The sequence below is a fragment of the Manis javanica genome, chromosome 12 (assembly GCF_040802235.1).
Source record: "Manis javanica isolate MJ-LG chromosome 12, MJ_LKY, whole genome shotgun sequence".
NCBI classification, from domain to species: Eukaryota; Metazoa; Chordata; class Mammalia; order Pholidota; family Manidae; genus Manis; species Manis javanica.
In genome coordinates this window covers 17,445,001-17,466,820 of record NC_133167.1, presented here as the reverse complement: position 1 = coordinate 17,466,820, position 21,820 = coordinate 17,445,001, and the positions used below count along the sequence as shown (strand labels likewise).

General features: G+C 56.8%; 2 protein-coding genes across 9 annotated transcripts; both read left to right on the top strand.

The window, feature by feature from the left end:
• Positions 1-1,800: 1,800 nt before the first annotated feature.
• On the top strand, positions 1,801-10,730 carry SLC11A1 (solute carrier family 11 member 1). 2 transcript variants are annotated; one of them, XM_017645612.3, is made up of 16 exons: positions 1,815-1,955; positions 2,043-2,156; positions 2,468-2,601; positions 3,374-3,496; positions 3,812-3,931; positions 4,662-4,768; positions 5,212-5,282; positions 5,606-5,673; positions 5,828-5,983; positions 6,631-6,789; positions 8,070-8,159; positions 8,307-8,426; positions 8,857-9,006; positions 9,451-9,524; positions 9,932-10,085; positions 10,220-10,730. In XM_017645612.3, exons 4-16 carry the CDS (start codon positions 3,425-3,427, stop codon positions 10,316-10,318), a joined length of 1,440 nt encoding a protein of 479 aa, XP_017501101.3. In that variant the 5' UTR covers positions 1,815-1,955; positions 2,043-2,156; positions 2,468-2,601; positions 3,374-3,424; the 3' UTR covers positions 10,319-10,730. The 2 variants fall into 2 exon arrangements, with proteins under 2 accessions (XP_017501100.3, XP_017501101.3); XM_017645611.3 differs by lacking the exon at positions 2,043-2,156 and having other exon boundaries at positions 1,801-1,955.
• A 2,835-nt stretch (positions 10,731-13,565) lies between these two features.
• On the top strand, positions 13,566-20,456 carry CTDSP1 (CTD small phosphatase 1). 7 transcript variants are annotated; one of them, XM_073218111.1, is made up of 7 exons: positions 13,566-14,951; positions 16,360-16,508; positions 16,977-17,081; positions 17,193-17,249; positions 17,824-17,976; positions 18,113-18,298; positions 18,729-20,456. In XM_073218111.1, exons 1-7 carry the CDS (start codon positions 14,885-14,887, stop codon positions 18,798-18,800), a joined length of 789 nt encoding a protein of 262 aa, XP_073074212.1. In that variant the 5' UTR covers positions 13,566-14,884; the 3' UTR covers positions 18,801-20,456. The 7 variants fall into 7 exon arrangements, with proteins under 7 accessions (XP_073074212.1, XP_036872083.1, XP_036872084.1 ...); XM_037016188.2 differs by having other exon boundaries at positions 14,730-14,951; positions 18,770-20,456; XM_037016189.2 differs by having other exon boundaries at positions 14,733-14,951; positions 16,980-17,081; positions 18,770-20,456.
• The last annotated feature ends 1,364 nt before the right edge of the window (positions 20,457-21,820 follow it).

Below are 21,820 nucleotides of genomic sequence, written 5' to 3'. Positions count from 1 at the left end.
TAAGGACAAAAAAGATGCAAAGAGGAAGAAATCTGTCTTAGGGTTCTCCAGAAAAACCAATAGAAAATTAGAGACAGAGATGACCAATAGACAGACAGATGGGTAAATGGATAGATATATCAATAATAAGAAATTGGCTCATAGTTGGCTCACATGAGTATGAAGACTGAGAAGTCCTAAAAGCTGCAAGCTGGAGACCCAGGAGAGTGAATGGTGCCTATGATTCCAGTCCAAGTCTGAAGACAGGAGAAGACTAAATCCCAGCTCAAAGACAGTCAGGAGAGAGAGAGAATTCTTCCTTGCTCAGTCTTTTGTTCTGTTCAGGTTTTCAGTTCACTTAATGAGGCTCATCCACTTTAGGGAAATCTGCTTCACTCAGTGTACAGATTCAAACGTGGACCTCCTCCAAAAGTATCCTCACAGACGCACTCTGAATGTTTAACAAGTATCGTGGGTATCCCATGGCCCAGTCAAGTTGTCACATAAAAGTAACCATCACAACATCCTGCCTCAGCCCCAACCCCATCCATCCCACATGAGCCCAAGGTAGTGATTGGGAAATGTGTGCAAACCCTAAAGGTCAAGGATGGCCATAGTACCTTGAGCAATAGGATTGCACGGTGACAAACCATGAAGCTGCTCTCTCCTCTCTGACCCTTCATTCACCCACACCTTTCTAGTCCCTCCAGCCTCCTCTACAAACAAGGAGCAAGGAAATTGGCTCCTCCCTCCACCTTGGCTCCCCAAGTTTCAGCTGAAGTTTTTCACTCAGTGTGGGGGTACATCATGTCCCAGATCAGGTCTGGGCCTGAGAACCTGCCTGCAAAAGCAGCTAAGTGGGAGAGCACAGAAGAAACTGGGAGCTGGAAGAGTCTTGTCCACCATTTATCCAGACGTTACAGACAGATGAACTTTAAGTAGAATCATAGAAATGTTTAGATTATACAATATTTTCAATTCTTTGAGCCTAGTATTCACATATATGAAGCACATGTATAAAATTCCAAATTTTCCAGCATCCTTGACAAATCAGATGATATGGTGAGAGTGGACACACAGTCCCCCATGACAAAGCCTAGAACTCTGTAGGCACTTCCTTCTTCAGACAGAGTATATGTCTTTTGTTTTTCTACACTCTCCACCACTCCCTAATACCCCTTGGCATGGAGGCTTAGCAGCATTTGTCATTTATCACTGAGCTGGCACTGTTTTTCTCATTCCCAATATCTCATAGCTTATCTTACTGTATGACCTTCTTGGGCACCTATATGTTTGATCTCTTAGCTAGTCTGAGTCCTTCATTTAACAGAAGAAACAAGCTCAGAGAGAAGACAAGATCTGGTGATAATTTTAAGTGAATCAGTGCAGAAATCAGGACCAGATTCCAGTGTCCTTTTCTTCTAAGCATCTTCTTATCCTAATCTTCAGTGCTGCTTTCACTTTCCAGGCAGTGTTCAGAAGGTTTTCTCCTTGAGGCACTCAATGGGAAACTAGGCCTAGGTGGCCATCAGAACTCCATCCAGCCCATGGCCATGGGACTCCAGATGGAAAAGGAGAAGGGTCTGTTTGTGTATGGAGTGGGGAGCAGTCATGTGATCTGGACAGGAATGCACAAGTGGCAGGGAGTGTCTTGAAGTCAGAGCTAACTTGGGAGGCACAGGATATGGGGCGTCTGGAAGGGGCCCAGAGGTGTTATGAGGCTCAGGCCAGAGGGGAACGGAAGTCTGTACTATGGCCACCAGTCCCTTCCGCCAGAACTGGCCACTTCTGCCTTTGGAAAGTGTTTCACAATGCCCTGTGTGTCTGAGAACAGCTGAGATCAGCTGAGGATGGGGAAGAGAGTGTGGGCTTATACACTCACATACGCCAACACCCAGAGAGGGAGCATGGGTTAAGGAGTTTCCCGGCAGACCACCACGTGTCGAGAGTGCCTGAACTTGCCATCCTCATGCCAGGTGAGTATCCCCTCCAGGGACCGCCTGAATGGGGAGTGGGAATAGGGAACAGTCAGGGAGGCAAGGGAAGCCCTTGGTCACCCACAGGAGTCCTGTTCTCAACCCAATTCTGGATGCCAGCCTGGGGTTGGGCCTTCACATCCCCTTGATCTCTGTGTATCGAGAGTCCCTGGAGCTTCCTTGGCTGCGGTAGGAGGAATGGTGAGGCCAAGGGACATATGTGTCTATGTCAGTTTGCCCTCCTAAAGACCACTGTCTCTCTCCACATCCTCTGTGGCAAGAGAGATATGGACTGTGGAATCTCTGAGTTCATAGGAAAGGATAGTAAATCTCTGGAATGTTTGGTTGAGGGGTGGAGGTGATGGACGCAAAGAGGGAGTCAAAGGACCCTATCAGCTGGGCCTTGATTTCTCCACTTTGCCAGGAGGGTGGGGGAGGTGGACAGATGGCTTTCGCTCTGGGCGGTCTGAAAGCAGCAGCACAGTTGCCACGCTTCATGGGGCCCTTTGCAGGTGACCGGGGCCCCCAAAGCCTAAGCAGGTCCAGCTATGGCTCCATCTCCAGCCCACCCAGCCCAGGGCCACAGCAAACACCTCCCAGAACAACCTACCTGAGTGAGAAGGTCCCCATCCCGGACACAAAACCAGTAAGAATGCTACAAACTTCCTTGGGGGTATTTCAGGACTTACAAGTTCATGTGGGATCTCACAGGCTGCCAGAGGGAGGTCTCCTGGAGACCCTGGCAAGTCCCTTCCAGCTCTGAACTGCAGAGATGGACTGTGGTACCTGCCCGCTTCCTGCTTCTGTCCCCAGCACTTAGCTGAGGTGCTTATTATTTATCTAAGAATTCTCAAGTGGCTTTCTAAATGAATCTCAGCTTTCCTATGATGAGAGAAGGGCGTGAGGAGAGTTTGGGCTGGAGCTTCAAGGATTTGTTGTAGCATTAAAGGAACAGACCCAGACAAGGCCATCAGGAGAAATAAAGGAGATGTAGACTGGTTTCTGGGACTCTGTCACCATGCATTTCCACAATCTTTAGCAGATCGCAGGCTGCCTGGCCAAACTTTGGAATAGAGTGGGAGACCCTAGATTCAGTGGACTCCGGAGAGGACATCCTGGGTCTGAGAAGGGGCTGGGGGCCCAGAGAGGAACTGGCAGGAAGGCCTGACCACAATAAAGACCCCTTTCATGCCTGAGGATCTGCTGAGTCAGGGCCTGCACAAGTCAGGCGAGTTAGGTGCAGACCAGTTGCTGAATGTGGCCCATCCCGAAAGTAGACCTGATGTGACTCAGCAAATCCTGCTAGTTCCTCCAACCCCAGGCCTTCCCCTGCCCCTGGGGTGGCAGCTCCAGGAATGAGGATGAGGGCAGGGCTGGCCAGCCCCAGCTGATGACCCCCCCTCCACTCCCACCCACAGGGCACATTCAGCTTTCGGAAGTTGTGGGCCTTCACAGGGCCTGGCTTTCTCATGAGCATCGCTTTTCTGGACCCAGGAAACATCGAATCAGATCTTCAGGCTGGTGCTGTGGCTGGATTCAAAGTGATTGAGTCGGGCACCATGGGGAGAGAGGGGACCAGGTTAAGTGGGTAGAGACCCCGAGCTTTTCACATTTCCCCAGAGTGGCCTGCATGGCTGGGGTTCCCTGAAGCAGGTGTTAAGTTCAGATGGGCCAAAAAAGGGTCCCCAAGGCAGACCTGACAAAGTGTGGCGTAAATGGGAAGGGGGAAGCTGGTCTTCTCATCAAATCTCCCCAACTCGCTCCCCAGGGAATGTCCTTGGTTAGAGGGTACCACTGGCTCAAGGGCTATCAGAGACCGGGTCCCCTGGCTAAGGGCTCTCCCTACCTTCTCACAGCTGCTCTGGGTGCTGCTCTGGGCCACAGTGTTGGGTTTGCTCTGCCAGCGACTTGCTGCCCGGCTGGGTGTGGTGACAGGCAAGGACTTGGGCGAGATCTGCCATCTCTACTACCCTAAGGTGAGCTTGATGGACCTGGACAGGAAGCATCCCCAGGCCCCAAAACCCAAACAGCCATCTACAGCTTCCATGATCCAATAAATATACCATCTCAAGTGGGGCATCCCAAGTCTGTTGATAGAGAAGATCGAGGCTCAAGTAAATAACACCCAGACTGACAGTGGCATTAGAGATGCCTTGCTCATTTTGCAGAAGGGGAAATTGAAACCTGGGGAAATGGCTTGCCCAAGGTGAAAAACAGGTAGGTATCGGCTTGGGATGGTTATTGACTGATGTGGACACGGGGGACATGGCTGTTGTCAGTATCCAGGCAGGAAAACGGAAATCATGCCACGAGATATTTGAAAGGTATTTAATGCAGGGATGTAATCACAAAGGTGTTGGGAGGAAGGAGGTGTTACCCAACAGCCATCATTCGCTGCCAAGCTTCTGGAGGCATTGCCACCCTTGCCAAAATGGCCATCAGTGCTGCTGGAGTCCAGGTTGTCCGGTGCCCTTGCTAGTGCCACTGCCAGAAACACCACCAGAAGCAGGAGAAAAAAATGACCTCTCCCTGACTTTCAGTCTCCCTTAACTGTTTCCTAAGAAATCTAACTGGGAAGCCAGCCAGCAAGGCTGTCTTGCAGGCTTCCAGCCCAGCAGTGTAGTGCAGGCCATGCAAAGGTGAGTGAAGGACCAAGATGACAAATAACAGGCCCAGCCTTGATAACGGGTTATGTCCTTTCCCTAGGTGCCTCGCACTCTCCTCTGGCTGACGATTGAGCTAGCCATTGTGGGCTCGGACATGCAGGAGGTCATCGGCACGGCTATTGCATTCAATCTACTCTCAGCTGGACGGTACTGCCCCAAGGGTCCCCAGTTCTTCAGTCCAGGGCTGGGGACAGCTGCTCCTTCTTCCCCAGGCCTTATACTTCCCTGAGCCCATTTCATCCTGCAGTCGCTCCTGATTCAAAGCTGTTGCCCAATTTGCCAGATGGGGAAGCAGAGACTCAGAAATGCAAAGTGACTCATCTAAAGTCGCACAGACATCGGTCACCTCACAGTCATAGGAGTGCAGCCCCAGCCCCCCTGACATGCTGGTCCCCCACCCAGCATGGCCCTTCCTAGGGTTCTGTGCTATGTTCCCCTCTCCAGCACACTCCTGCTCCCCTCCCCCTTAGCTGTCTGGGGCAACTTGGGTCCCTGCTCCCAGGAGGCCAGATTCCACAGTCTCCAAACCTGAGGATGGGAGTCCAGGTCTCTGGACCGAACTGGGCTGACCCCAGGCACTCTCGTTTCAGAATCCCGCTCTGGGGTGGCGTCCTCATCACCATCGTGGACACTTTCTTCTTCCTCTTCCTTGATAACTACGGTGGGCTTGCTCCTCATCTCACAGGGAGCTGCAGGGGATGGGTGATATGGTGGCCACACGGGTTTGGGAGCTGCTATCCTGGAAGGAGGGTTCTGGGCTCCCTTGGGCTGGCTGTGCAGCCTTGAGCAAGTTACTTAGACTTGTCTTTCTTCATCTATAATACGAGGATAGTAATAGCACAGATGTCATTGGTCTGGGGTGAGGATTCATTGAGGTAATATATGCCAAGCACTTGGCTCAGTGCCTGGAACAAAGTGCTTAAGAAATTGCCTATGTTACAATTTTGGGAGATTTTTGGTTCTGCCCCTTTGCTCTCCCCCTAGGGCTGCGGAAGCTGGAAGCTTTTTTTGGATTACTTATTACCATCATGGCCTTGACCTTCGGCTATGAGGTGGGAAGCCAGACACACTTAAGCTCTCTCTGCCAGAGCGGGAGGGGAGGGGGTAGCGGTCCTTGGCCACGCCCCCTAGAAGCCTGGGTCCGGGTGGAGGGTGTGAAGGGCTGTTCAGGGGTGGGGCGTGGTCTGACCAGGCTCCTCCCCACAGTATGTGGTGGCCCGTCCCGCTCAGGGAGCGCTTCTTCGGGACCTATTCCTGCCCTCATGCCCTCGCTGTGGTCAGCCTGAGTTGCTGCAGGCGGTGGGCATCGTGGGTGCTATCATCATGCCCCACAACATCTACCTGCACTCAGCCCTGGTCAAGGTGAGCAGAGGGGAGGAGAGGGAGAGATGCCTGCTACCTTAGGGCCATGCTGGCTTGGCCCCAGGCCTGTAGCCCTGCCCCTTGGGCTCCTGCCTTCAGGATTTTAGGCGGGAAGTGAATCAGTCTCTATTCGTCATATAATAATAGAGCATCGACTGTGTGTGGGAGCTGTGGGTCAATGGTAAGAAGACAGACAAGTTCTCTCTTTTCCTAGGGCTTGCATTCTAGTGGGGGAGACAGACGGTGAGCAAGTAAACAAAAAAAGAATTATGACTGAAAAGTGCTCTGAGGGAAACAAAACAAAAGTATGATAGAGAATTACTGAGGAGGAGGCTACTCTAGAAAAGACAGTCAGGAAATGCCTTTCTAAGGAGGTGACCTTTGAGACATGAAGGATGGGGAGGCAGATCAAGGGGGAAGATAATCCAAGCAAAAGAAATGGCAAGTGTGAAGGCCCTGTGGCAGAAATAAACTGGGCAAACAGCAGGAAGGAGGCTTGGCTGACCAAGGCCTGCTCCGCTGCCATGTATGGCAATTTCTTTACAAATAACTGGGGCTTGGGGGAAACACAGAGAGAAGTGTGATTGGGGAGCATCTTGGAGTGTCTCTGAGGGACTTAGCTCTTCCCTCCTCTTTGACCTTCATAGTCTCGAGAGATAGATCGCTCTCGTCGGGCTGACATCCGAGAAGCCAACATGTACTTCCTGATTGAGGCCACAATCGCCCTGTCCGTGTCCTTCTTCATCAACCTGTTTGTCATGGCTGTCTTTGGGCAGGCCTTCTTCCAGCAAACCAACCAGGATGCGGTGAGGCACACCTCCCCAAGCACCCTGCTTCCCCATACACACATGTCCCGCAGGCTGTGCAGGAACTCCAGGCAGTGCAGCTAAGCCCTTTGAGTCGCTGCACTGAAGACACTAGTAGGGGAGGGAGTCTATGAGCCTGGCCTCTGGCTAGAACCCCCTTCCCAATCCCACTAGGGAGACACAGCTCACCCCGGGGAGGCTCGTAGAGAGTCAACCCACCCCATGGGCTGCAAGGCACTGACATTCAAGGGAGGTGACTGGGATGCAGGAGCTGAGTCTTGCAGGACCCAGCATTCCAGCTGCACCCTGAAGAATGGGCAGGGTTTGCCTAGCAAGCTGCAGCGGGGGTGTCCTGGGAGGAGGTGCCTGCCTGAGCACAAGCATGGACTTGGGAAGGTGCAGTCATTTTCTTCTCCGAGTCCTCTCTCCTGATAATCTTCATTAGCAGATCACCTGTCATTCATTCTACAAATATTCACTGGGCATCTGTTATGTACCTGGCAGTGTCCTGCATCTTGGGGATACAGCAATGAAACAAAGACCCTGTCTCTTGCAGGTTAAATTTGGAGGGTGGTAAGCAGACAGGAAACAAATCAACAAATTAGTACAAAAAAAGACATGTGAACAACGTTGTTAAGGAAGAAAAGGGAGTGATGAGACAGAATTGGGGGTGTGGTGAGGGAGGGGCTACATTAACCCAGGTAGTCAGAAGAGGCCCCTTGGAGGAGGTGTCATTTGACCTGACTTTGAAAGAGGGGCTGGCCTGCTGCTCCCTGGCTCTCCAGGATTTGGGACCTGTGCTTGTTTGTCTTTCTGAGTGGGTCTCTGTCACGAGGCTCTAATAACTGCTGGCCAGTGTTGGGCGCTTGCTGAATGATGGGCACTTTGGGGGAGGGCGGGCCAGGCCTCCTGGGACTTGGGCACTGCCACTGCCTTGCTGTGTGACCTTCAAGAGCAGGCCAGTTCCAGAGCTGTGGGAAGTGGGTCTGGGGTGGGGAAGCTTGAATCATTGCCAGCCGGTTGTCTCTGTGGTAATGCCAGCTTTACCAACAGAACCCTGGAAACTAGGTTTTCATGTGAATTCTTCTCAATTTTATATGTTGGCAACAAATTCACATTAAAGGGAAGAAAACTGTTAGCCAAATGTAATAGATTTGGCCTGACTCAGCTCGCAGGCCACCAGTTTTCCATCCCTGTTGTCAAGGCCTGTTGGTTTGACAGTCTGAGACTTGAATGTGCACTTCATTCACATCTCCCTCCTACTCCCTCCCTGCCCGCAGTTCAACGTCTGTGCCAACAGCAGCCTCCACGACTACGCCAAGATCTTCCCGCTAAACAACCTTACAGTGAACGTGGACATTTACCAAGGAGTAAGCGCGAGGCGAGGCAGGGCAGGGCAGGGCAGGGCAGGGCAGGGAAAGGAGTGATCCGACTTGGCTCTCCGCCACGCCCACCTCAGGGGAGGAACCTCACGGGGAGGGGCGGGGTCATGGGTCTGACCACACCCCGCCCTCCAGGGCGTGATCCTGGGATGCCTGTTTGGCCCCGCTGCTCTCTACATCTGGGCGGTGGGGCTCTTGGCGGCAGGGCAGAGCTCCACGATGACCGGCACCTACGCGGGACAGTTTGTGATGGAGGTGCGGTCTGGGGAGGCGGGTCAGGGAGGGCCAAGGATCCGAGGTTAACAGGCACGCTACGGAGGGCTCAAACGCGGGCCTCCTCCATCCTTAAAGCAGCCCAGAGGGCGCCAGGATAAGCCCCACTTCGCAGATGAGAAAACAGATTCGGAGAAGTGAAGCGCCTGGCTTGAGGCTGCAGACCCAGGACGAATAGGAGCCCTTTCTCCAAAATTCTGTAATCTTCAGCTTTCAGCTGTGAGAAGGAACCCCCCAAATTTCTCCCGTCCGTCTCCTCTTCCCCAGCTAGGGACAGAGCTGCCCCCATTTAAGAGATAGAAAAACAGAAGGTTCCCCCAGGCGTGAGATGGGCTGAGGGACGACAAGGGGGTTCCTGCTCTGGAATCCCCAGCCCTGCACCCCACCACCAAGGTGCCCACCCCAACCCCAGGGCTTCCTGAAACTGCGGTGGTCACGCTTTGCCCGCGTCCTCCTCACCCGCTCCTGTGCCATCCTGCCCACCGTGCTGGTGGCCGTCTTCAGGAACCTGAAAGACCTGTCGGGCCTCAACGACCTGCTCAATGTGCTGCAGAGCCTACTGGTGAGCCGACAGCCCCTGTCATCCCTACCTGCTGTGGAACTAAATAGGCACCACAGCAAAACCCCATACTGAGCACTATTCTGGATCCCCTCCCAGGCACTATTCTAAACACATCTTGCCTACAAGCTCACATAATGCCCACAACCCTAGGGGTTGGAACCCCCATTACCCCATTTTTCAGATTGGAAAACTGATGCATGCAGTTAATTGACCAGTAGCAGAGCTGAAATTCAAACTCAGGCAGCTTAGAACAAGAGTCCCCAAACATTTTCTCCTGCTTTGGAGCCCCACAACCTTGGAAGGCATAACCGTGGAGAAACTGAGGCTCAGAGTGGTTAGGAGGCATGTAGCCAGGCAGATAATGACAGGAGGCCCAGTCCACTCCTCTCTTTACTGTATTCTGAAGGCAGAGCCCTTCAATCCCATCCTCCCACTTCTCCCCAGCTTCCGTTCGCTGTGCTGCCCATCCTCACGTTCACCAGCATGCCCGCCCTCATGCAGGAGTTTGCCAATGGCCGGTGAGTAGTCCCCATCACAAGCACTACACTCCCATTACCACATTTGATCCTCACAACCACCCAGCGGTAAGAATCACCATTTCCCCATTATCCACGTAAGCTCAGAAAGGTTAAGGAACTTGCCCAAGGTCACATAGCTAGCAAGTTGGGGAGACAGGACTGGAATTGGGGATGGGGGCTATTGATGAAACCTGAGCTCCTCAGACTCTGCTCTTGCCCTATCCTGCCAATGTGGAGCCTGGGGGGCCCAGGAGGCAGAAGTGGGCGAGGGATCTGCTCCAGGTCCCACAACCCAGAGAAGACAGCTTTATGTATTCCCCTCACACACACACCCCAGCTCCAGGCTGGCTGTGGGCACTCGAGAGGAGATGATGTGGCCAGTCCTGAGTCTTCTTCCTGTCCCCCAGGCTGAGTAAGGGCATCACTTCCTCCATCATGGCGCTCATTTGTGCCATCAACCTCTACTTCGTGATCAGCTACCTACCCAGCCTGCCGCACCCTGCCTACTTCAGCCTTGTAGCCCTGCTGGCTGCTGTCTACCTGGGCCTCACCACCTATCTGGTACTATAGAGTCAGTGGGTGCCTTGGGGATGGAGGAGGCAAGGAGAAGGGGCAACAGATGGAAGGGGAGGGGTGCACTGGGGCTTCCCCAGAGGTCTTGTTCTCTCCTACACTCATGGCCGCCCCTCCTCCAGGTCTGGACCTGTTTCATCGCCCACGGAGCCACCCTTCTGGTTCACAGCTCCCACCAACACTTCTTGTATGGGCTTTCTGAAGAGGAGCAGAGGGGATGATCTCTAGATGAAGCAGCCTGGCTGGGGGACGGACTGAGTAGGGTAGACTGGCTGCAAACAAAGGGTGAGAGGGTGGGAAGCATGGAGGCAGCAAGATGGAGAGGGAGTTTTGGAAGCAGAACAACCTGGGTTCCACAGGGACATAGCCTGAACGAGTGATTAGCCTCAGGGTCTCAGTATCCTTATCTGTAAAACTGGAACACCACCAACCTTGCAATGGATGTGAAGCACTTTAACACACTGCCTGGCACTTGGGACTTTAAAAAAAAATCATTCCAAAGTGTTTATTGAGTACCTATAGGAGTGGTCTGACAGATCAACCCAATTAGGGGCTGGACATAGGCTCTAGATTTGCACTGAAAATAGAGTCTGGTGAATGCTAAATAAATGCTAGTTCACTTCTCCTCCAAAAGGGGTGATGAAAACGGGAAAAACAGGAAATCCCTGGACCATCAAGACGGCCCCCTAACTCAAATATCGGTTCCCTCCTCCTCTCGCTGGAGTGCCCTCAGCTTTTCTGCTCCACCCGCAACCCATTTCCCAGGTAGTAAAACGGTGACGCAGTTTCCCCTTCTTCAGGCACCAGGTCAAAAGAAACCCAAGAGTCCGTGCCTCGGAGGCCCAATTCATTTGCCCTGTCCCCAGGGACGAGGCGGCTGGGACTCCTACGCTGCGCGGTTCAAGCTCCCTCTGTGCCGACTCCCAGCTTCCCCTAGGGGCCCGGAACGTGGGCATTCACCGCTTCGGCCTCACCCCTCCCAGCCGAAGAGGAGGCGGGCACTCGGTGTCGCGCCCTGGGGCCTCGGTATCCGCCTTTGCGTAAAGAGGGTGGAGGGGGGAACCTGTGTGGGCGGGGAACCCCCTCGGCCGCTGGGAGCGGCCCGGCGCCCCTTCGCCGTGTGCAAGAACTGCACTTTACAGACGCTCCCTGGGCTGTTTCTAGACTCCCCAAGTCCCTCCTCCAGCCTCTTCCTGTCCCTCGGACCCCAGCCCCAGAGCTGTGGAGAACCCTGGCGAGTACGGGCCATCAGGTGTAATCCCTGCGTTGAGATTGGAGCGGGCGTAGTGCCCCAGTTTACTGGGGATCCAACGAGACAAGCTCCGCTTTCAGATTGGGGCACTTGTTTATGAGAAGAATTTTCTTTCTTAAAAGGGCAACGATGCTTGTGGGGCCTTCCAGGAGGGCGGGATTGGACAGGCAGGTATGGCTCAACCAAAGGGGGGAGAACGTACTTGGGCAAGAAGGCCACCCAATCCTCCGCGCTTGGCCCTGGAGAATATGGGGGCCGGACAGTGGAGAGAGGCATCTCCCAGACCGTCTCCAGCTTCCTGGACGTGCCCCCTTGCCATACCTCTGCACAACCCCCTCTCTATGCACTAGGCATTAATTGGGTGCCAGCTCTGTGCCAGACGTGGAGAGAGGCAAAGCCCCGAATTAAAGATGTCAGCTCTCAAGGAGCTCACACTCCCGTTGGGGAAGACCGCTAAACACATATCAAATCACTGTAAGGCGGGCGTGGGGCCAGAGAAGGTAACTCCTGGACAGGATTTTGAAAGCTGGTCAGGAAAGGTCCGGGGAGCAGTCAAGGGGAATGACCAGGCCAGGAGTGGGGAGAGGGTCCGCGTGTGTTACAGAGACATGCAACCTTGTGCCATCGAGTCATGCAACATAGATGTTGCGGAGCAGGGCAGGGACCCCAGAGGATGGGCAGGCTGGTCATATGAATTGTTAAGCCTGCGATTCAAATTTGGCAAGGAAGGCGGGGAGGGGAGGGCGCCAAAGGACCAGCTAAGGACCTACCCTAGGCTTGGGCTACAGACTAGCAATGAGGTAAGGCCAAGGTCAATCATTTCGGGGCAGGGAGGCCCCTACAAGGGCTGCCTCCACTCCCATAGCGGCTCTCCTCCCAGTCGCCAGGCTCAGATCTAACTGGAGCAGTGGGGAGTGCCCTGGCACCTTCTTTCTCTCCAGGAGCCTGCCCAGAATGCCCAGCCTGCCTTCCTACCCCAACTTGCCTGGGTTGGGCTCTAACCAACCCCATTTGGCAGATGGGGAAGCAGAGGCGCTGGATAGAGAAGACACTTGCGCGCAGTTGCCAAACTGAGTCCTGATGTTTCTGGACTCACCACCTGACCCACTACTTTATTCTTCCTGGGGTGCAAACACATGAAACGGATAAAAATTGTGGGTAAGGTACCCCCACCCCGGAAACTGCTGGGGTGGGGTGGGCAGAGGGATAGCAACTGCCCCTCTGCACCCCCACCCCACCCCACAGGAGGAAACCCAAAGAACCCGCCCCACCCTACTAGCACCAGCTCCTCCATCCCCAGGCTCTGGACCCTGCACTGCAGGGGGCTTCCTGCCTCCCCTTAACCACTCCGCCCCTACCCCTCGGCGTGCCTGGGGACCGGGAGGAGAGAAGGTCTCCCAGAGGAAGAGGCCCACACCAGCTAGAGGGGCGATGAGGAAGCGATAGAGGAGGCAATGGCGCTGTGGTGGCGGAAGGTAGGCGGATAGCAAGGGTCCTGGGCGTCCCAGAATCAGCTACCGTGCCCCTCGCGGGGACAGCCGGCCAGGTTCCAGCGTTCAGACAGGGAGAAACGGAAAGACAGAAAGACCAGCCGTCCAGCTAAGGCCTGTGGCAAGGCCAGGGCTTCAATCAGTCCTCCGCCACATGTTTCCTTATGGGATCCGTGCGGGCCAGGCTTCTGGAGGTAAAGCTGACACCCCGCCCAGGGCTGGAATCCCGCCTCTGCCCTCGCCGGAAGGCAGGGTTAAGTCGCTTCATTTCTAGGGGCTGTTTCTTTATCTGTAAAATGGGGTAAAAAGGGGGTAGTTCTGCGAAGAAGATGGGATTAGGCGGCGCTAACAGGGCAAGACCCGGACGAAGCACTCGCTACACGTTGGCGATTATTAGGATTAAATACAATGATGGAGGACTGCGGGCGCCGTAAGAGCTGGAGGAGGACTCCGGTGTCCAGCCTGGGGTGGGAGGGGTGCACAGCCCCGGACCTCCTCCTTTCGCCCACGTCGCAGGCAAGGTCCGGAGCTGGCGCACCCACGCGTCGGCACCGTGCTCCCCCCCTTCCCTTCCCCCGCGCGAGGCCGGGCCCCCCCCGCCGCCGCGCCTGGAGGACGTGAGCCGGGCTCGCACCCGAGGGCTGGACGGGACAGGACGCGCCCGCCCCGCCCGGCTGCCGAGGCCCGGGGGGAAGGAAGTGCTGAGGCTTGTTTGTCAAGGCTTGGCGTTACTATTTTTTAAACTGTGAACACAAAATAGTAACGACAAATGGAAGGAACTCAATAAACGGGGTTGGGGGAGAACCTGCAGACCTCACGGTGCATATAACCCGGAAGTTTCCCTTGTGAAAAATCCGCGTGGAAACGTGGACCCCCCTCCAAACGGTGTGTCTGCACAGAACGGGGTGGAACGGGTATTTAATAGTCTCCGACCAGTTGATGTCTGGTCCTCACAGTCGGCCCCTGTGCCCGCAGTGATTGGGCGCCCACTCTGCGGACGCTGCCTGACCCCCACCTTCAGTAATCAGAGCGGCCGGCGGGGACACAGAGGAGGGGACCTAGAAAGCCTTCTTGGTGAAGGTGGCATTCATCGAGGTCGACCGGGTTTGTATCCGAGAAGCGAGAGGAAGTGTGTTCCAGGCAGAAAGAACAGCTTGGATAACGGTCCTGAGGCTTCGAGACGCTGGGTGCCTGGCTAACCGCGTGGATTAGTTGGAAAGTAGGCAGGGGGCATCCGGGCAGGGAGCTCGAATTTTCACATCCTACAGACTCAGGTCACCTGGGCCCAAGGCTGCAGTGGGTGGTGACAGTCACAGTTGGATCTAGAGCACAACCATTTGGGGAATAGCAAAGAGCCTTCTCTCGCCCATTACTAACTGCGAGGTGGCCCCTACGACCATCGGAAACAAGACCCACCCATTTAGCAGAACAGACATCATTATTCCCATTTCCAAATAAGAAAACCAAGAAGCTGCTAGTATCCAGGTCTCTTGGAAAGCGCAAAAGTGGATCCGCGCAGCCTCCCTGGTGTGGGCGCTCCCGCCGGGCTGGGAGGGCCCCGTCCCCCGAGGCTCCGCAGTCTGGAACCGTGGGCCGGGTCTAGGGCCTGCCACGCAGCCTCAAAGGCTCGGCCCGGCGGGCGGGAGGCAGGAAGAGAGGCGGCGCCCCCTGGAGCTCGCAGGGACCGGGGCTGGGCCCGCCTCCCTGCCAGGCAAGCAGCGCCAGCCCCAGAAGTGGTGAAAGCCGCGGCCGAGTCCAGGTCACGCCGAAGCCGTTGCCCTTTTAAGGGGGAGCCTTGAAACGGCGCCCGGGTTCCATGTTTGCATCCGCCTCGCGGGGAGGAAACTCCATGTTGTAACAAAGTTTCCTCCGCGCCCCCTCCCTCCCCCTCCCCCTTAGAGTCTGGCTCCCCACCCCTCCGAAACTCGCGGGGATCCCTCCCTCCCACCCCTCCCCTCCCCCCCGCGCCCCGATTCCGGCCCGAGCCGGGGGGGAGGCCGGGCGCTCGGGCCAGAGTCCGGCCGGAGCGGAGCGCGCCCGGCCCCATGGACAGCTCGGCCGTCATTACTCAGATCTGCAAGGAGGAGGCGCGGGGCCCGCTACGGGGCAAAGGTACTGGGGCTGCACGCGAGGGGCCCCAGCCCGGGAGCTGCCGGAGGGAAGGAGGAAGGGGCCGGGACCTTCCCTGGGCAGCAGCAGTCCCCGCCTGAGGAGCTCGCCTCGGCGGAGCCCGAAGCTCCCAACCGAAGAGTGAGCGGGCAGAGTTTTGAACTTGCGGAGGTTCAGAGGAGCGGGGCGGGGCCTGGCGCTTCTGGACACTCCGGAGAACTCGAGGTGGGGAAACTGAGGCAAGGGACGAGATGGGGCTCCTTTCGGGTTTCTGGGGCTAGAAGTGCGCTTTGCCCGAGCGTCGCCCCCTCCCCCCCTTTGGCGCCAACCGGACTGGGAAATGGGGGTGTTGAAGAGGGAGCCTTCAAGCCACCCGCAGAGACTCTACCCCCCACCCCCACCCCTCTGGGCCGCAGTCCTGTAGGGTCGCGGGACGGGGCGCCGAGGTGAGAGCGGGCTGGGGAGGGGTGGAAAGATCTCCCGCCAACAGAGCCACAGTCCCCACCAACTTCCGCGTCACTCGTGGAGGTGCCGAGCCCCTCAGAGGCACAGAGACGGTTAACGCTTCTAAGGGTCTCCAGCGCGCTCGCGGGGAGCCCCGTGCGTCTGGCCGGGCACACGGCGTCCCGGCTGCAGGCCTGTGGGAGCCGGGCCTGTGCACCCATGCACCGACCAGGGGAGCCTCGCCACCCGCCTTGACCGGGCCCCTGGAACCCGGCGGGTTGGGCTGCGGGTCTGCCCCTCCCTGTCCCGGTGCTGACCTCAGAAGCTAGAAGTCGCTCGGGATCTGCCCACCTCTGGCCTGGTCCCAGCTCTGCCCGGGACTGGGGGGCCGGGTGGAGGGTGGGCCTGTCAATCTGTCCGCCGGTGCCCAGCTCTAGGTTGGAGGTCTGGGCGGGGTTAGGGGCGGAGGGGCGGGACCAGCAGATGGCCTTGGGACACTGGCTCCTAGCCCCCCGCCCACCCACGCTTGCCTCTGGGCCCAGCCTTATGAAGCACTTTGGACCCTTGGGGACAAAGAGGATGGAAGGAGGGCAGGAGTAGAGGACAGGGTCCCAGGCCCCAGCCCTCCTTGGCAGGGGCTGGACTGAGCAGTCGGTGCTCAGGTAAGGTGGGTGTCAAGAGGCACCACAGTGGGGCCGATCCCTCAGGTGTGATGAAGGCTGTGAGGAAAAGAGAAGGCACTCTCTATAGGCCCCTTCCAGCTAGCCCACTCTCGAAGGTGGACATCTTTCCCTGTACTAGGAGGACTTGTGGGTAGCAGAGAGATGGCCTGGAGCCATGTTAATGTGTCTTCCTCAATGAAGGGTGCAAAGCCAGACCCTCTCAGCCCAGAGGTTCGCACCTGGACACATGTGGATGCCTCTGCAGGCCAGCGTGCGAGCCCCCACCTTTGGCCTTCCTGCTTCAGGTGACCAGAAGTCAGTGACTTCTCATAAGCCCCGGAGCCGGGGCATCCTCCACTCACTTTTCTGCTGTGTCTGCCGTGATGATGCGGAGGCCGTGCCTGCCCACAGTGGGGCTCCCCTGCTTGTGGAGGAGAATGGTGCTGTCCCCAAGGTATGTGGAGGCCAGGTGAGGGCTGCAGGGGCACTGGGCTCAGCCTGGAGGTTTCGAGGAAAGGGCTCTCAAGACCCACCTGCAGGCCTTGGAATGTACGGAAAAGGGTGGGTGGAGCCCGCTTTCCAAGCCCTCCACCTTCCTTCCCAGGCCTTCCCAGCCCTAAAGACGTTCTAAGACGGCCACCCAAGGAAGGGCCCCTCAGCCAAGGAGATTCCCCATTCTCCCTTCCTAGGTAGAAGCTTTTCTCTACCTTAGTCTCTTTTCCAGGTGGTGCAGTGAGGCACAGAGCCAGGCAGCCAGCCCCAGGCCCCAGAGTTGACAGGGGCAAAGCTGGGAAGGGGATGGTCTATCCCCATCATCCCAGAGCCTCCCCATGTAGAGGGCTGGGGGGAGGGAAGACCCATGTGGGAGAAATGACTGGGTCTTGAGAGAAGTGCCCACAGCCAGCGCTGCCCATCCTCTCAGCAGACTCCAGTCCAGTACCTGCTCCCCGAGGCCAAGGCCCAGGACTCGGACAAGATCTGCGTGGTCATCGACCTGGACGAGACCTTGGTGCACAGCTCCTTCAAGGTGGGGGCAGCTGGCTAGGGCACTGGCCAGCGTCTCTGAGGGGACCTGCCCTGGCCTGGGGGGATGGTCTCTGAGGGCCCCGCCCCAGCAGCTCCTTTTCCCCCCCCACAGCCAGTGAACAACGCCGACTTCATCATCCCTGTGGAGATTGATGGGGTGGTCCACCAGGTGAGGGACTGGGTATGGGGGGAGGCAGTGGGCTTGGCATCTGCCTTCCAGACCCCAGGTTCCTACAGTCCTGAGAGCTCCCAAATGGGACTTTGATAGATGTGGATGTCAAAGGCCCAGAGAGAGGCTGAGACTTGCCCAAAGTCACACAGACCCTCAGGGGGTACCTGGCCTGACTTCCAACCCTTCAGGGAGAGGGTTTCCTCCTCAGCGACCTCCTTGCCCCACCCTGCCCGGGACCCAGTTCAAGTAATTCAGGATAGGTTGTATGCTGTCCAGCCTGTTCTCCATTACTTGGCTCGGGGGCCGGTGCCCTGCAGCCTGGGGGTAAGGAGGCTGCTCCCAGGCCTCTGTACGTTTGGCTAAGGCCATAGTCGGGGAAAGAACTGGGAAGTAGTGGTTGTCCATGAGGTAGGGCACAAGCCAGGAGCCAGAGGTTCATTTTGATCCTCTCCTGGGAGGATGGGTGGTTTCCCCAGTGGCAGTTGGGGTGGCTGGTGAATAAGAGCCCACAGGCTCTGGGCCTGGCCTTCCTTCCTGTGCTCCTCTGCCTCCTCCACTGGCTCCCTCCCAGCCCTCAGATGCCCCATCCTGGCCTGAGGGCCAGCAGTCCCCTCACTGGCCCACCTCCCAGGTCTACGTGCTGAAGCGGCCCCATGTGGATGAGTTCCTGCAGCGAATGGGCGAGCTTTTCGAGTGTGTGCTGTTCACCGCCAGCCTCGCCAAGGTGAGACCCCACCCTCCACAGGACTCAAAAGGCAGCCCCGCCTCCCATCTGTCTCCAGCATGCAGCTGGATGGACCTCTGAGCAGTGATCTCTGGGGTACCTTTGACGCCCAGATGACCCACCTCCCATCCCCCAGTATGCAGACCCAGTGGCTGACCTGCTGGACAAGTGGGGGGCCTTCCGGGCACGTCTGTTCCGGGAGTCTTGTGTCTTCCACCGGGGGAACTACGTGAAGGACCTGAGCCGTCTGGGCAGAGACCTTCGGCGGGTGCTCATTCTGGATAACTCGCCAGCCTCCTATGTCTTCCATCCGGACAATGCTGTGAGTGCCAGCAGGACTGGGATAGGGGGCTGAGACCAAGAAAAGGGACAGTGCATGCAGACGGCCTTGGCTTTGCTGCCCCCAGCAGTCTGTTCCACTGGTGTATAGACGGTGCCCACCATGGGCTGGGGTCCTTGCTGGGCACTGGAGCAGTTTCAATTTTTCAAACTGCCAGTTGTGACCTATCAGCGGATCACAGAAATAATTTAGTGGGTCCTAGTCAGGATTTTTGAAAAAATGAAACAATAGAAAATATCAGAGTGTTTTGTACACAGTAAGGTTATTTTCTAAGACTCTTACTGTATGTTTATTAATGTGATTTAGTGGGAGTTGCTGTCAGAAATGTTTGAAAACTGTGGGTAAGGGGCTTCCAGGAGGTGGCCCACCGAGCAGTGGGTGCTCAGGGCTGGTCTGCATCTTCTGTGCCCAGGGCCACCTGCCCCCCTCACCACCCTACACCCATCTGCCCAGGTACCAGTGGCCTCGTGGTTTGACAACATGAGTGACACAGAGCTCCATGACCTCCTGCCCTTCTTCGAGCAGCTCAGCCGAGTGGATGACGTGTACTCAGTGCTCAGGCAGCCACGGCCTGGCAGCTAGTGAGGCGCCCTGGGGCCAGGACCTGCCCCTGACCAGTGCCTGCACCCTTCACACGGACTCTTCCTTAAGAAAACGCAGCGCCAGGGGAAGTAGGCATCTCCCTCTGAAGCCTGGCCAGGCTGCAAAGGGGGCAGCAGGCCACACCAAGGGTGATGAGCCCTGGGTCCCTCAGTCAGTGCCTTACAACCTCTTCCTCCTCCTTGGGGGACCTGTGGGGCCCTATGTGCTGCTCCCCCTTTCTGTTTCCTTCTGTGCTGCCATGTTTCTCTGCTGCCAAATTGGGCCTCTTAGCCCTTTCCAGTTCTACTTGGGGGAGGGGCAGGGTTTCTGCCGCCCCGTGCCTTGGGCCCCCAGCCTGGGAACAGTGGACACCAAGTGCCTTGCTTAGAGCCCTTTCCCCTGCCCTGTTTTCCCAGGAGAGCAATCAGGTCAGCTCTTGCCTGGAACAGTCTCGTGGCTGCTCCAATCTAGGCTGGCAGGGCAGGAACCAGTCTCCCCCTCTTCTCCCTTGGGATTGATTAAGCCCCCACGAAACTCTGCCTAGGAGGTCAGGAGAGAAGATCTGTTACCGCTTCAGAAGGAAGTAGGGGATCTGGCCTTCAGGACCCTAAAGCCCAGCCTCTCTGGGCTCAGCAGTAGCTGAGGGCTGCTCCCCACATCACCTAAGTCCTGATCCCCTCATATCTACCTTGACCACCCCCAAGGCCCTGGGTCTTGGCTCCCCCAGCTCCAAGTGTAGGGGCATAGGCAGGACCCCTTTGTGGTGCCATATAAATATGTATATGTGTATATAGAATTTCAGGGGAAGGGTAGAGGAAAGAGTGGGGGTAGAAACACCCCTCCCTCACCCTTTTCCTGGGCCCATGAATTGGGGGGAGGGAGGGAAAGGATTTTTACATTTTTTAAATCGCTATTTTCTGAGTGAACAAGCTGGGCCAAAGGGCCCTGGGCCCTGTTCTCTGTCCCTCACACCCTCTTTGCTCCCATCATTCATTCAAAACACATTAATTGAGCACCTTCTCTGTGCCCAGCACTGTGCTAGACCCACCAAGCTGAGTGTATGTGGGGGTCTCTACACCACCTAATCAGTGCCTCTCCTACCCACCCCATACTACTTCACTAGTGCCTTTAGGGGATCTGTAGGAGGCGGGATTCTTCTTGGAGGGGTTTGGGGGTCTCCAGGAAGTCTGGCCAAGCTGTGCCCCCTCCCCTGTGCCAACCCACCCCCTGCAACCCTCCATGTCGCCCCTTGCTGGCTGGGGCAGCTCCCAGTACATCCTGCCTTCCAGCTCTGACTCCTCTATCTGGAACCCCTTCCCCACGCTGAGTCTGAAGGTCCAGGCCTTGGGAACTCCCCAGGACCTGATGGGTAAGGGGACCTATATATCAGTGCCAAGGGGATGTCAAGTAGAGACGTCATTACCCCTCCCCCCAGCTCTCTGACGGTGGGAGGGAGGACAAGGTTGGCCTGGGTTGGGTGACCTTGCCATTGAAGTGCCTTCTCTGTGATGGAGAGCCCCACAGCCTGATGGGAACTAAAAGCCAGACCGCCCCCCCATCCTGCCTCTGTGGTTATTGGGAAATGATATGTGCTCTGTGTGCCCCTCTTAAGCAAACCTTTTGGAGGGAGGGGTGATAGTGGAATGGTTGCCCCAGGCTGCCTGGGGCTTGAAATGTGAAAGGGCTAGGTTAGTGCACAGCCTTGAGCGGATTTGAGTGCACTGGGCTATACTATTCAATTATTATTTTATTTCTTAGCCTCAGTTACCTGATCTGCAAAATACAGACGTGCCCTCTGCAGAATTGATTAAATGCCTGCACGGGGAGAACTAAGTAATTTTAGCTTTAAAGCCAAACCAAGAAAGGCATCCCTAGGGCAGGCCCCTGGAAGCTATTTGGAGACGGGAGGGGTGCGGTCTGCCCTGGAGAGGAGGAAGGGGCTTGGGAGGCCCCAGGGGAGGTGCGGAGCGGGGCGAGGTACTGGGAAGCCAAGATCAGCTTCAAACAGAACTTTGGAGGCTGACGTGGGCCGCCAGGTGTCGCAGGCAGGCGGGGGCGCCAGGGTCTCAGAGGAGACTGGGTGGAGACGGGCGCTCGGTGCAGCTCACCTGCGCGCCCCCTTTACGCACCCCGCCTTCGGCCTCCTGGCCGCACCCTTTACGAACCTCCGGCCCACTTCCTGCCTCCCCCTCTCCGGCCCTGGCAGCACTTCCTTTGCAACACCGGGCAGTCCCAGGCCCTGGCAGGAAGTGCCCTCCCGCCTTCCCCGACCCGCTCTCCTGCTTCCCCGGCGGCCGCTAGAGGCCTCGCTGACCTCGCGGACGCCAGGCTTCCCCGGCCGGCCCCTCCCCCAGCCCGGGGGGCTGGGAGTGTCAGCACCGTTCACCCTTCTCCGGGAGCGGGCAGCCTTGCTCCCATGCTCCCTCCGGGCAGGGGCAGAAGGGGCGGGAATTGCCCCGCCCAAAGGTTGATCCCTGCCCACCAAGCTCCACCTCGCCACCCTTCCCACCCTTTTCCCCTTGCCTTGTGATCCAGCCTCCCGGTGCCCCAGGTGCTGCTCTGCCCCCCAAGTCTGAGAGGGACCTGCCACGGTGTGATAGCCGCACTCCCGGACTGCGTTTCCCTGGTAGAAAGGATCCAGGCAACACCGTTCTGGGAAGAGAAGCCTTCAGTGTCCTCCCTCAGCTGAAGCCCTAGATCCATCAGCAGGGCAGTACCCACCAGCCCTCCCTCCCTCCAGCTCCGTCAGGGCCCTGCTGGATTTCCTGCTCTCCATGCAAACACTGATTCTCCCAGATTTGCATCCCAGAGGCACCAACAGGCCTGGAAGTCACCAGGGCGCCCAACTTTGAAGGAGACCACAGTCTTTCCCCACCACTGCTACCCACACATTCTTCACCCACAGAGTTCAGCCCAACCACA

What these genes read in the sequence shown, in the direction of transcription:
- SLC11A1 (XM_017645611.3), top strand. An exon ending in CGGGACAGTTTGTGATGGAG is followed by an intron (nt 8,427 to 8,856) that starts GTGCGGTCTGGG and finishes CCCCAACCCCAG; the next exon opens with GGCTTCCTGAAACTGCGGTG. An exon ending in TGGGCCTCACCACCTATCTG is followed by an intron (nt 10,086 to 10,219) that starts GTACTATAGAGT and finishes CCCCTCCTCCAG; the next exon opens with GTCTGGACCTGTTTCATCGC.
- CTDSP1 (XM_037016188.2), top strand. Translation starts at nt 14,885, where the DNA reads ATGGACAGCTCGGCCGTCATTACTCAGATCTGCAAGGAGGAGGCGCGG. An exon ending in AGAATGGTGCTGTCCCCAAG is followed by an intron (nt 16,509 to 16,976) that starts GTATGTGGAGGC and finishes CCATCCTCTCAG; the next exon opens with CAGACTCCAGTCCAGTACCT. An exon ending in TCTTCCATCCGGACAATGCT is followed by an intron (nt 18,299 to 18,769) that starts GTGAGTGCCAGC and finishes CCATCTGCCCAG; the next exon opens with GTACCAGTGGCCTCGTGGTT.